Genomic DNA, 14,557 nt, shown 5'->3' with positions numbered 1-14,557 from the left:
GGACAGATTTAGCACATTCGTATTTTGCATCTTGAACCATGTTTCATCAACAGTTTGTTGGTCAGGTTTGTGTTCCATTTTGCGAGTGAAATCATCTGCAAAGACAGAGCATTTTGGTGCATCTCTGGTATTGATCTTTGGCTTTCTACATTCCTTTGTCATATAGCATTTCTTTGGGACAAGTTTCACTCTGCTGATGATCAAGGAGTGATCAGTCTCGTAATCTGCACTGTGGTACATATGCGTAAATCTGACGGTATTGAGATGTTTCCTACATACCACTACAAGGTCAAGCTGATGCCAGTTAAAGAAAGTATTAGTGATGCAGAGTTGATTCTGAGAGCTGAATTCTAGAAGCCTTTCACCATTTTTGTTCATTTTCCCAATACCGTGATGACCGAGGCAGATTGGCCAGGACTGAGGGTCACGTCCAACCTTTGCGTTGAAGTAGCCAAGTATGTACAGTTGTCTGCCAGCTGGAAAGGAGTCAATAACTTTCTGAAGATTATAATAAAAGTGTTCCTTGTCTTCAGTGCACGATGCCAACAGGGGTGCATAAGCACTGACAATGTTGACATATCCTGACTGGGTGCAGAGCTTCAGGGACATAATGCGTTTCAATTCAGCTTTGGGTGTATTGATAGATTTCAGCAGATTATTCCATACAGCAAATCCAACTCGATAGAGGTGGTGTTCCTCTGAACTCCAGCCCTTCTAGAAGAAAGTGTAGTTGGTTTCTTGCACTGACCCAGCATCTGCCAGCCTGGTGTCCTGAGCTGCGTCTACACGTGCACGCTACTTCGAAGTAGCGGCACCAACTTCGAAATAGCGCCCGTCGCGTCTACACGCGTCGGGCACTATTTTGAAGTTAACTTCGACGTTAGGCGGCGAGACGTCGAAGTCGCTAACCTCATGAGGAGATAGGAATAGCGCCCTACTTCGACGTTCAACGTCGAAGTAGGGACCGTGTAGACGATCCGCGTCCTGCAACGTCGAAATTGCTGGGTTCTCCATGGCGGCCATCAGCTGGGGGGTTGAAAGATGATCTCTCTCCAGCCCCTGCGGGGCTCTATGGTCACCGTGGGCAGCAGCCCTTAGCCCAGGGCTTCTGGCTGCTTCTGCGGCAGCTGGGGATCTATGCTGCAGGCACAGGGTCTGCAACCAGTTGTCAGCTCTGTGTATCTTGTGTTGTTTAGTGCAACTGTGTCTGGGAGGGGCCCTTTAAGGGAGCGGCTGGCTGTTGAGTCCGCCCTGTGACCCTGTCTGCAGCTGTGCCTGGCATCCCTATTTCGATGTGTGCTACTTTGACGTGTAGACGTTCCCTCGCTGCGCCTATTTCGATGTTGGGCTGAGCAACATCGAAGTTGAACATCGACGTTGCTGGCCCTGGAGGACGTGTAGACGTTATTCATCAAAATAGACTATTTCGATGTTGGCTGCACGTGTAGACGTAGCCCTGGAGAGCAGCGATGTCGATGTTCAATTTGTGTAGCTGTTGATCTATGACTGCTGTTTTACTTATTGAGTCCATGTTCGTAAGGTCATAGGCAGATTCAAGTTCCGGACACATGGGCGCACATTCCAGCTACTAAGCCAGAGGCAGGTTGATTTATTATTTTGTTTTACAGAGTGTACATCATTTACATCTACTTTTCGATTTCCGGTCTATCCCCATGCACCCAATGAGGAAGGCAGATGTGACTGGATCAGCACCTTATTGACCAGGGGCTGCCCAGCTTCAAGTGGGCAGTAGCTGACCAGTGGAGTGTGATGACTCTCCCACTGACAAAAGTGACCCATGGCGTCCTCCTATTCACCAATTGAGGAGGGCTTAAAACCTGTAACTGCCAACTACCGTGTTGTTTCCATGCTATTAGCAAGGGTGGAGTGAGAGTCCTCTCCATTTGCCACCCTCTTACACACTGCATTGCCTGGGCTAGTGTTTGGAGCAAGTGCATTGCCCAAGTGGCACTATCCCCCTCTCAGTCACCCCAGTTGAATCCAAAGGAAAGACAGAAGTCAGTACGTTTGGAACTGAGGTGACTGCAAGGAGATGCTGGAAAGCAGGTTGGATGAATCCACCCTGCTAACCACCCTAGGGTTTCCACTCTGGATTTTCTGTTGGGGTTTATTCCCGTAGCCTTTGGATCTCCCAAACCTACCCACAAGGCAGTGGGGAATTTTCTCACGGGGTTGTCTTCCCTGGGATGATGTAAGGAGTCACGCTCCCTTGGATGACAGTGACCAAATCATGGTTCATAAACCATCTGGATTATCCAAAATAATCCAGGGACCCAAGTATCCCAGACCCTCATCTCAGGCAGAATGAGGGGGCAGCAGCCTTATTTGATGGTGGGCTACATTCGCCACGCCACAACATTGTCATTGGGCACTTGAGATTTTTTCGTTGGTTGGGAAGAGATTACTACAGTAAATGAAAAACCAAGTCACGCTATCATGGCTCTTTTGGGTAACAATTATCACTAATTTGGCTCCTGAATCACGGAGGACCAAGCTCTGATACAACAGTTTTTAGGTTAACCTTTTCTCCAACTACAAGAAAGAATATCACTAGGTTTACCTACAACATGATGAAATATTAACCAATCTAGCTCACTGTAAGATCTAGGGAATCAACCCAGCCATGTTCTGTTTACTACATATTATCTTGTAATGTAAGCATTTTATTGACTGGATTTCTGATAGTAATAGGCTACGTCTACAAGTGAAGCCTACATCGAAGTAGCCTATTTCGATGTGGCGACGAATAACGTCTACACGTCCTCCAGGGCTGGCAACGTCGATGTTCAACATCGACGTTGCGCAGCACCACATCGAAATAGGCGCAGCGAGGGAACGTCTACACGCCACAGTAGCACACATCGAAATAAGGGTGCCAGGCACAGCTGCAGACAGGGTCACAGGGCGGACTCAACAGCAAGCCGCTGCCTTAAAGGGCCCCTCCCAGACACACTTGCACTAAACAGCACAAGATACACAGAGCCGACAACGAGTTGCAGACCCTGTGCATGCAGCATGAATCCCCCGCTGCAGCAGCAGCAGCCAGAAGCCCTGGGCTAAGGGCTGCTGCACACGGTGACCATAGAGCCCCGCACAGGCTGGAGAGGCAGCGTCTCTCAAGCCCCCAGCTGATGGCTGCCATGGAGGACCCCACAATTTCGACGTTGCGGGACACGGATCGTCTACACGGTCCCTACTTCGACGTTGAACGTCGAAGTAGGGCGCTATTCCGATCCCCTCATGAGGTTAGCGACTTCGACGTCTCGCTGCCTAACGTTGAAGTTAGTGCCGCTACTTCGAAGTAGCGTGCACGTGTAGACACAGCTATAGAGTGGTAATTTTAGAGACTGAAGAAAATCTTTTTACCCTGTTAAAATTGCATTCAGGTGAATCTTCAAGCTCTCCATTACTGGTCACAGGAATATCTGCTGCTGAATTTTTAGGAGATTCTTGGGCCATTGCAACCTCCTGCCAGCGGCGCCGCTCCTGCCCAGTCATGTCCTGCGCTGCAGCAGCAGCTGGGTGAGCAACAGCTGCTGTCACGCCCGGCGTGGGGACAGGTGGCGTTGGCAGGCAGAAATGGCTCTGGGGCCGATGCTGCACCTTTATTTATCTCTCGTCCAGTACCAGTGGCAGCTGAAGTTTAAAACTTATACTGTATATTTATCTACTGCCTTGTCTGCTAAAAAAATCCCTGGAAGCTATCCCTCCCTATTTACATTAATTCTTATGGGGAAAAGGAATTTGTTTAACCTCATTTCGTTTAAAGTGGCATTTTTCAGGAACATAGCCACAATGTTAAGTGAAGTGTTACTGTAGAAGGAAGCTGAAAACAGTGTTTAAGGGGAATTTCTAACCACGGGAACATGGGTCCAACCACAAGAATGTCACAGACAAACTGATGTGCATAATAACAACAGCTAAATAAGTGCATCCACAGATACCTAACCACTAGAGGGCCATGGCAAAGACTGACAAACCCAATTGTTGAAATCACTGATACGCTAACCTACTGGACAAGGACACTCCAACATTAGTAAAGTGAGGAAATGTAAATAAGGAAGAAGGGGACTACCCCTTCGAATATGCATCAGATACAGTGGCATCAGCATAGCAAAAGTTTCATCACAGCACATGGGCAAAAGGAGAAAGAGACGTAGCCTTAGGATGTGACAGAAGGATGGACATTGGTGGTGAGGGAGAGTGTTGGTGAAGATGAAGTGAAGATGATGATGGCTAACATTTCAGGTTGTTCTATAAGGGATGATGTGAACATAAAGATGTGCAGATGTACATTATGTAGTCTCTATCTACTTTCTGAGTTGGAAACTTTATGTGGTAGGCATCCTTCGATCCTGAGGGATCATTGGTTTGCGCCCTCTCAAGCCCCAGTTGGACTGATTCGAGCAGCGTCTTCTGTGGCTGTGCAATCCAATCCGGGAGTTGCAGTCCTTTCCGCACTGTGAGCAGCAGTAAGCAGATGTTGCTCTGGTATCACAGGCACAGATCTTCCTGAGGGCTCTCCTGTCTTCCGCTTCCTTCACCAAGGTAGTTTCATACATAACAAGAGCTTCCGTCACTCCCTATTTCCAGGCATGCTGTCTGAGGCGAGCGAATGCCAGGTGTTCACACTGATAGCGAGAGCGCTGAGATCACGCTTGCACGTGTCCTTGTAGTGCAATTTAGGTCGCCCTTTCGGCATCTTTCCAGATGCCAGTTCGCCGAAGAGGAGGTCCTTCAGTATTCGGCCATCCATCATGCGTGAGCCATGGCCCAGCCAGCGCATACGCCTCTGTCTGAGAAGGGTGAACATGGAGGCGGTGCCTGCCCTCTCAAACACTGCGCTATTGGGGACCTTATCCTGCCATGAGATACCGAGTATGCACCTAAGGCAGCGCATGTGGAATGTGTTGAGCCGCTGCTCTTGTTTTGAGTGCAAAGTCCATGTTTCACTGGCATACAGCAGTGTGCTCAAAACACAGGCTGTGTAGACCTGCACCTTGGTGTGTACAGTGAGTTTATTGTTAGCCCACACTCTCTTCATCAGCCTGGAGAACATTGTGGCGGCTTTTCCAATGCGCTTGTTGATCTCGTTATCAAGCGACAAGTTGTCCGAGATCGTCGAGCCTAGGTACACGAACTCATGGACGACTTCCAGTTCGTAGTCTAGCACGCTGATAGATGGCTCGTTACCCACGTTTTGGCCCATCACCTGGGTCTTCTTTAAGCTGATTGTGAGGCCAAATTCCATACATGTATCCACAAAGCGCGTTATAAGTGACTGCAGTTCCTGCTGAGTGTGAGCAGCAATAGCTGCATCGTCAGCAAAAAGGAACTCCCTTATGCGCTTCATAAGCACCCTGGTCTTCGCTCTACGCCTTGACAGTTTGAAGAGGTTGCCATCCATTCTCGTGCGGAGAGAGATGCCCTCTGTAGCAGTTCCGAAGGCATATTTGAGCAAAACTGCAAAGAAGATGCCAAACAGTGTTGGAGCCAGCACACACCCCTGCTTCACTCTGCTGAGAATCTCAAAGGGCTTGGATGTAGAGCCGTCGTATACGACGGTCCCCTTCATGCCTTCATGGAAGGCCCTAATAATGCTGAGCAGAGTTGGGGGACAGCCGATCTTGGCCAGAATCGCGAACAGACCTTTTCTGCTGATGAGGTCAAATGCCTTGATCAGGTTGATGAAGGCATTATACAGAGGTTTGTTCCGCTCCCTGCACTTTTCTTGTAGTTGCCTAACAGAGAAAACCATGTCTATGGTGGACCGTTCAGCTCTGAACTCACACTGAGACTCAGGGTAGACTCTTTCCGCAAGAACATTGAGCCTCTTCAGAACAACACGTGCAAATAGCTTCCCCACAGTACTGAGAAGGGAGATGCCGCGATAGTTGTTACAATCACTTTTGTCACCCTTGTTCTTGTAGACAGTAACGATGTTAGCATCCCTCATATCTTGCGGTATGCTGCCTTCTCTCCAGCATTGGCAAAGTATTCCATGCAGCTCTGAAACTAGGGTACCCTTGGCACATCTGAGGATTTCTGAGGGAATACCATCTTTCCCTGGGGCTTTTCCGGAAGAGAGTGCTTTTAGCGCGTCACTGAGTTTCCAAGTTGGGCTCAGCATCGAGTTCAGTCATGGTGGGCAGAGGCTCCATGGCATTCAGGGCTCTCTCTGTAACTACGGTCTCTCTGGCGTACAACTGTGAGTAGCGTTCCACCCAGCGTTCCATTTGCTTGGTTCTGTCCTTCAAGACCTCGCCTGTGGCCGACTTAAGTGGGGCAGTCTTTCTTTATGATGGACCAATGGCCTGCTTGATCCCATCGTACATTCCTCGCATGTTGCCAGTGTCCGCGGCCTGCTGAATCTTGGAGCAGAGTTGGAGCCAGTTATCGTTGGCACACCACCGAGCAACCTGCTGCACTTGACTCTGAGCAGACCGGAGTGCCTGCAGGTTCACCTCACTGGGAGAGGACCTGTATGCAGCCAGTTCCTGTCTCTTCTTCTCAATCAGGGGCGTCAGCACTTCAGTGTGGGCTTCAAACCAATCAGCAGACTTGACTGTCTTCTTCCCAAAGGTAGATATCGCAGTATTATAGATAGCGTCCCGTAGTTGTTCCCATCTCCTGCTGATATCAGTGTCATCTGGGCGGGACAAGTCCTCTTCAAGTGCTTGGACAAACTCGCATACTTTTGAAGGGTCACGAGTCTTGCCAGTGTCAATGCGCGGCCTCCCTTCCTTTTTGGAGCGAAAGAATCTTCGCAGCTGGATGTGCACCTTACTACACACGAGCAAATGGTCAGTGTCACAGTCTGTGCTGTGGTAGCTACGTGTCACCCTGACATTATCTAAACGGCTGCGTTTGGTGAGGACGAGGTCAAGCTGGTGCCAATGTTTCAATCTTGGGTGTTGCCACGAAACTTTGCGCTGGGGTTTGATGTTGAAGAAGGTATTGGTTACGCAGAGGTCATGTTGGGAGCAGAGTTCAAGGAGGCATTGTCCATTTTCATTCATCTTCCCTGTTCCAAACTGTCCCAGACAGGATGGCTAGCCATGGTGGTTGCTGCCAACTCTGGCGTTGAAGTCGCCAAGGATGAATAGCAGCTCATGGGAAGGTACCTCACTGATGGCAATGCTAAGTTGATCATAGAATGTGGAAACTGAGAGATTGCTGAAAATCCAGCTTCAAACACCAGTGGGCATGGTCAACATCTTCAGCGTCTATGCACCTACTTTAACTTCTGCCCAGGAACTTAAGGACAAGTTCTATGATGAAACTTTAAGACAGTGCTAAATACATTAATAAACTATTTGCAAATGTAGAAAAGTTACTAAAGTTGAGCAATGCAACTGTGCTCATTGGAGTTACTACTTATATTTGACTAAAACTGGGTCTGGTCTTTGTATTAGAACCTGTCAACCCTCAATGTGATTACTGGGAATTCTTAAACAATCTATATTATATAATTAATATTTAATTTATAGATCAGGCTACAGGATCCATCTCTGCTGTTGAAGATGTTCTGCTTCATATAAAATAATTACACTCATCCCTTGCTCTACGAGCACAATTGGTTCCCAACTTTGTGCTCATAGGTGAAAACTCATAAGATGGACTCTAAATTACCATTAAAATGTAAAGTCTCTGATTGGTTCCTAGAGCTGGGCAAAGGAGTGGCAGCAAGTGGCGCTGCTTTTGCAAGGTAAGTAAACCTTGGGTGGCAGACGGTGGGGGGTCTTGCTGGCGTGGGGCAGCAAAGGGCAGTGGATCATGCTGCTGCGCGGTGGCAGAGGTATGGGTGGGATCGGGCTGCCGCTGGGCAGCGGAGGGCAAGGGGGGTTGGGATGCCATGGGGTGGCGGCAGACAGGAGATCAGGCTGCTGTGGGACGGCGGAGGTATGGGGGTGGAATTGGGCTGCTGTGAGGCTGGCGGAGGGCAGGGGGTCTTGTTGCCATGGGGCGGACAGCAGGGGGATCAGGCTGCTGCAGGGCGGCAGAGGGCAGGCAATCATGTTGCCGCGGGGCTGGCGGAGGGCGGGGGGGAGGGGGAGGCTGCCACAGAGCAGCAGAACTACGGGGGGGGCGTTGTGCTGCCGCGGGGCGGCAGAGGGCAGGGGGTCTTGCTGCCGTGAAGCAGCAGAGGTACGGGGGGGATTGTGCTGCTGTGGGGCGGCAGAGCTACATGGGGGGGCGGGTATCAGGTTGCCGCGGCGGGGCACGGGTCAGGCTGCTGTGGATTGGAGCTGCGCAGTGGTGGGGTCAGACTAGGGCAGGTTGGAGCCAGGGGAGGGGATTAGCCTCATATTAGCAGGGGAGTTCACTTGTAGAGTGAACAAAGGTAAGTAAAGATGTCCCTCGTTTAAGCAAGTACTGATTAGTAAAGTACTCGTTTAATGAGGGATGAGTGTAAATATTCATTAGTCCAGAGAGACAGACAAGTTCTGAAGCCTAGTGTGATGTGGTGGGCACCGCCCTGGGATATGGGAGAGTCAGGCTCCTATCCCTGCTTTTGTGAACAGAGGGTTACATATTGACCTCCTCTTACACCAGTGGTGGGCAACTTGTGGACCATGGGCCACATGTAGCTTACCAAGCTAAGCTGCCCGTGGACTGCCAGGCAGGTTGTTTACCTTGTATTCACAAATAAGATTGCCCACAGCTTCTATTGCCCAGGAATGGTGGACTGCAGCCACTGGGAGCTGCGGGTAGCTGCACCAGCAGCCGCGAGGTAAACAACCTGTCTGATGGCCTGCCAGCAGCCTTGCCTGATGAGCTAATTAATTTAAGGGTCTAAGTTCGATTTTATAAACTATCCGTCTACACTCCCACACTCAACATGTCAAGGTTGACTTTTGTAATACTGACTTCCCCCGAAAGTAACTCAAGAAGCCAAATTTGCAAAGTCGAACTATATAAGTGGAGATGGCTGTTATTAAAATTGATTTTACTTGCCTGTAAACTATCCCATAATGCCCCTTGAGGTGTTCTTTCCAGTCATTGCTCCACCCCCCCTTCTCTCCAGCTGAGCCGGAAGTAGGTGACGGGAAGTGGTGGTCATCAGCCCAGGAATTTTGATCAGATTGTCTTTCCTCTCTGGCCAGCATGGCAAGCAGACATGTGGATCACATCTCTGAAGCACACCTAGCACAGCTTGTAGCCATGACTTCCCAGGATCACATAAGGCCCCAGCATAGAGCCATCAGGAGATCTTAGACCTTATTTCAGTGTAGGGCAAAGAAGCTATTTTCATCCAGCTCAAATGCAGCAAAACGAATGCTGATATTTATGCAAAAATATCACAAGGCATGATTGAGAAAGGGCACAGCAGGGACACTCAGCAGTGCCATGTGAAGATCAAGGAGCTGAGGCAGAGCTATCACAAAGACAAGACAGCCAACAGTCAGATCAGTCTTGAGCATCTCCCCAGAAATGCCAATACTAAGAGGAGCTTCACTCTGTTCTGGGGACCAAGGCAACCTCTTCCCCCAAAAATTGCATCAGCTCCTGTGTTGCTTGGGAGTATGATGAAACACGTCCTGATGTGGAAGGGATGGACAACAGCAGGGGCCATTCCAGTGCAGAATTAGATCCTGAAAGCCACAAGCTGTTTGTTGAGCTGGATCCCATCCCCTCAACTCAGGAGGAGGCTTCAGAGGCCAACCTGAATCCTGGAGAGTGCACTACTGGTAAGTGTGCTTTTTTCCTACTGGTAATAGTATGCTGCAGTCATGGGGTGGAGGGTCTATGTTGCAGTCATAGGGTGGAGCACTGATCCTGTTTGGACATCTCACTGAAGGCACTTTTGGATGCTCCTCATGAGATTTTTGGGGACACCTGACTTGTTCCTGCTTCCATGGTAAAACACCTTACTGCACCAAGCAACTAGTAAGTGATCTGCAAACATAGCCTCACAGAGCATTCTTGCAAATTTTCCAACAAGGTACACAGACAAAATGACCAATTTCTCCTGTTCTTTTTTGTTAGCCTGATGAGGCTGATGTCTCATTTGGCAACCTAGAATGCCTGTGAAGTTTTGTGAGTCACCAATAATTTTTTGCTTGTGACCTATCTACTGCAGGGCAGAATTCATGCATCTCCTGGAGCAGCCACTTTAAAGTGCTTTAAGCAGCAACTGCTCCAGGCAGTCACCCCCTCCGGGGAGCCACCCCCCCCGGGCTGGCAGGCAATTGCACATGCAGCACTTCTTCCCCCTCTCCTCCGCAGGGCCAGCAGGCAATTGGATCCTCCCATGGTTCACATACACACCCCCGCAATGACTTTTAATGATTTTTTTAACTCCTGGAGCAGCTGCGTTAAAATCCAGGTGCTGCTTTAAGGAGCACGTGCTCCAGGAAACCCCTATTCCCTCCCAGGCCAGTGTGCTTTAAGAATGGCACTTTGCAGCCACCCTCTCCCCAACAGGCCAGTGTCCCAGGGACATGCTGCATTCTCCCCACCCCTGCCCCAACATTGCTTTAAGAATTTTTTTTCCTGTCAACCAAGGATAGCTTCCCATAGCGACGAGGGCAAACCTCTGCCACAGAAGAGCTGAAATCATTCTGCTTGGAATCATGCATTCTTCAGTCTTAAGAGTAAACAGAGGGATATTGCAGTGGCAATATGTTCTTCCATAGAGACAGCCAGCCATTCTTTCTGTCACTATGGTCATTGTTCCGAATAAAAATAAATATGTTGCTATTGCTAATGACATTAATATTTCTAACTTTGTTTTATCAGCAAAAAAACAAAGAGGGCCCAGTCCAGCAGATAAGAGGTTGACTCAAATGTGCAGGAAGAAATGCTGTTGGAAAATGATTTTCATGTAGTCACAAAGATAAAAACAGAGCTCTGTGACTGGGGGAAAAAAATGATTGACTCAAAAACGAATGCATGACTCATTCATGTCCTTTACGGGCAAGCAGACTGAATTAATTAATTCGATCATAGAGAAAGCACATTGAGCTACCTCTGCCTTAACTGAAGCTGTCCTTGATAAAAAGTCAGCAAACCATGCACTCACTCCCCACAAATGCCCTATTACATGCCCCACTATCCATACACATTACCTTTCCCTTTTAGAGGCACAGCATTCCCAGGCCACGCCAGGCACCAACAATACATGCCACCCTTACCCCATTCATTCTCCTCCCCTGGATGGGGCACTGTATCCCACAGCCATTCCAGGCACCATCATTTGAGACCTCCCTCAACCCAGTCAGTCCACTCCCCTGCTCCTAGCTCTGCATCCTCTGTCCATTTGATGCCCCCCACCTTCCAGATCTCATCCTTCCACACATTTGGCACCCTCCTGTTGTTGGGGACCCAGAATGAGAGGGGGAAGGCCATGGACAGCCCTGCTTCATAGCCCCACAAAATCAACGCCCACCAGAAGGCTAACCTTTGACTAACTATGACCTGATTATCCTTTTTTTCCCTATATACCCCACTCTTCCATTAGTGCCTCCTAAATAAAAACATTCATTGGAAAAAGAGTTTTGTTTATTCATTAACATGCTTTGGGGTTGGGTGGGTGGTAATAGTTTTCTCACAGTTGATGGGGGGGCGTTCAAAAGGGCAAGGAAACGGCGTGTGTTTTTTGTTTTTTGGGGTTTTTTTGGAGGAGGGATGCCAGTTAATGTCCTTCACAAATTTGGTTTTCAAGGCATCCCTGATTTTCAGTGCCACTTTCTGGGCTTTCTTGTTTTCCCTTGGGTTCAGCTGCTGATAACGTCTTGCAAGATCTCTGCCTCAGCCCTGCACATGGGCAAGAAACTCCCCACCCACACCTCACAAATGTTATGAAGAATACAGAAGGCCCCAATGACGAGGGTAGCATTCTCTTCATAAAAGTCAAAGCAGGTCAGGAGGTACCTGACCTTGGTTATTAAATGGCCAAAGGCACATTGTACCACCATCCTGCACCTCCTCAGCCTGAAGTTAAAGAGCTCCTTACTGGAGTCCACCACACCTGTGTAGGGTTTCATGAAACCCAGGGAACAAGAGGTAAGCAGGGTCACCCAAAATCACTATAGTCATTTCCATGCCCTCAATGTTAATTTTCTGGTCTCGAAAGAAAGTACCACTCTGAAGCCTTCTAAACAGACCAGAATTCCTAAAGATTGGTGCATCATGCACCCTTCCTGACCACCTATAGAGAAGTACCCCTTGTGATCAATGTACTCTGTGACCTGGTGGTCCAGGGCCAGGGTGGGGATGTGCGTTCCATCTTTGGCTCCACCACAGTTAGGGAAGCCCTTGGCAGCAAATCCGTCCATTATCTCCTGCACATTCCCCAGTCATTGTCGTCTGAAGGAAAAGCATGTTGATCACCATGGCTACCTGTATGATGACACCCCCACTGTAGATTTTTCCACTCCAAACTGATTTCCCACTGACCAGTAGCTGTCTCGTGTTGCAAACTTCCAAAAAGCTATTGCCATGCACTTCTTGACTGTCAAAGCAGGTCTCACTCTGGTGTCGCTGCACTTCAGGGCAGGAGACAGCAGTTTACAAAGTTCCTTGAAAGTGGCCTTACACATGCAGAAGTTTTGCAGCCACTGCTGGTCATCCCATGAATGCAAAATGATGCAATCCCACCAGTCTGTGCTGGTTTCACTGTTCCAGAACCTGCGCTCCATGCTGTACAGTGACTCCAGTGCTGCCAGAAATTCCACAATGCTTCTCTCCAGAGATTCATGTCCATCAATGCCCCGGAAACAATGAGCCCATGCTGCAGAGGCATTATGTTCAGAAGATATGCATCACAATGTGGGAACTAAGCACAAAACACTGCATCAAACTTTGAAGTGTACTGGGATCCAAGAAGGCAATAAAAAAAATGGCCTCCAAACTTCCCCCATCAGCCAAGCAGTAGCAGTCTCCAACATTCTTGCCAGGACATTCCAGCTCCCAGGTAGTGGAACCATCTGGGACTGGAGGCATGAGCAAAAGACCCTAAGGCAACTAGCTCAGACAAAGGCAGCAAAGGGAAACCAAAACCCTGCTCAAGTGTGTCAAAGCCAATAAGGCAGAGAGAGGCAGGCAAAATACAGCACACAGGCTGGATCTGGCGCACCAACATCTTGGAGCCTGGCAGGATCCTCAAGCAGGATGCCTGCCTGCTGTACCCACCACTTCCCCTCCTCCCCCCACACACACCAGCCAAGCGTTTCTGTGTGCTGCTTCTGCCCCGGCACAATCCTTGCAGTTCCCATTGTCTGGAAACTGGTCAACAGGAGCTGCCTGAGCTATGCAACATGGGGAAACTTGATGCCTCCCACTCCGGGGCACACTGCACAAAGTTGCTCTCCCAGCAGTTGGCCACTTTGGGCATGGAGTGTACCTGAGCATCCTGATGGGCTGCTGACTGTGCTAAACATCTCCCAGCCAAAGCCTGCACCCAAAACCCCCTCCCACATCTTAACCCACTGCCACAGGTCATGCACAACCCTCCTGTACCCCACACCTGCGCTCCCTCATGCACCCCAAACCCCAGTCCCAGGTCACAACCAAATTCCTCTGCACCCCCTCCTAGATCTCTGTTCCAGATCAGAATCCTTTCCTACACCCAAACCCCCATCCCAATCCTCTGCCCCAGGTCATAACTGCAGAGTATGAGACTCTCCTTCAGTGTAGATTACAAGAGCTAAGAAAAATATACCTTTTTGCAAAATAGCTGTTAAGTGTTCTCCTAGTAGTTGCTTCTCCACACAAGCAATGAGAAGTTTCCTATGCAAGATAGGAAAGAGCACATAAGAAATACTGCACATTTTAAGGCAATTACTTTCTTACAGTATAGTATGCCTGTGTGAATAAGTCCCAGCATTATGTGACATAATATCAAAACTTTCCAGTTTATTTTAATTTTGAAGTCTATATTCTACACAAAAAAATTTAAACTCAAGGGATAAACTCAAGTTAAAATACTGCACAATATATGCAACTAGCAGATTTACCTAGCATTGCTTGAGTCCTTATTTTTGTAAATAAAAAGAAAATATACATGTTTCATGTAAATGAATGTATACAGTGTTAATTTTTATTTTGGATTTTTTTTTTTTTTTTTACAAAAAGGGATTGTTAAAATAGTTCCATTTAATTATGTTTTCTAATTTTTTTAAATGGGTATTCTATCAAGTGTGATTTTTCCTCATCCCTGTACACTCATATCATTCACTATATTTTACAAAAAAGGGCTATAGTCAGTTTGGTTTCCAATAACAATTCCTTCTAAGCAATCTTCCTTAAGCATTGATTTAGTTGTGTCAAAACAGAGCATCACAGTATTTTTGAAAAATACAATAATTTATAATAATAATACACATGGAGATACACATCTTATAGAGTTGGAAGGGACCCTGGGAGGTCACTGAGTCCAACCCCCTGCCCTCTTGGCAGGATCAAGCACCCTCCCTTTTTTAATCTATTTGCTCCAGATCCATAAACGGCCCTTTAAAGAGTTGAACTCACAACCTAGGGTTTGGTGGGCCAATGCTCAAACTGAGCCATCCCTCCCCCTATTACATGAAAC

General features: G+C 48.2%; 1 protein-coding gene across 3 annotated transcripts in view; it reads right to left on the bottom strand.

Annotated features, from left to right (window-relative positions):
* The window catches only part of CUL4A (cullin 4A), a 75,611-nt gene that overhangs the window by 31,669 nt on the left and 29,385 nt on the right, over positions 1 to 14,557 (bottom strand). For 2 of the 3 annotated variants that reach the window (XM_074990702.1, XM_074990692.1), the window contains exon 9: positions 13,688 to 13,755. In XM_074990702.1, the coding sequence (XP_074846803.1) occupies positions 13,688 to 13,755 (68 nt within the window). Of the gene's footprint in view, positions 1 to 11,523; positions 12,803 to 13,687; positions 13,756 to 14,557 lie in introns of those variants that run through there. The other variant, XM_074990711.1, reaches the window with a different exon arrangement.

Source organism: Carettochelys insculpta, chromosome 1 (assembly GCF_033958435.1).
Source record: "Carettochelys insculpta isolate YL-2023 chromosome 1, ASM3395843v1, whole genome shotgun sequence".
NCBI lineage: Eukaryota > Metazoa > Chordata > Testudines > Carettochelyidae > Carettochelys > Carettochelys insculpta.
This window is presented reverse-complemented; position numbering and strand designations above follow the sequence as displayed.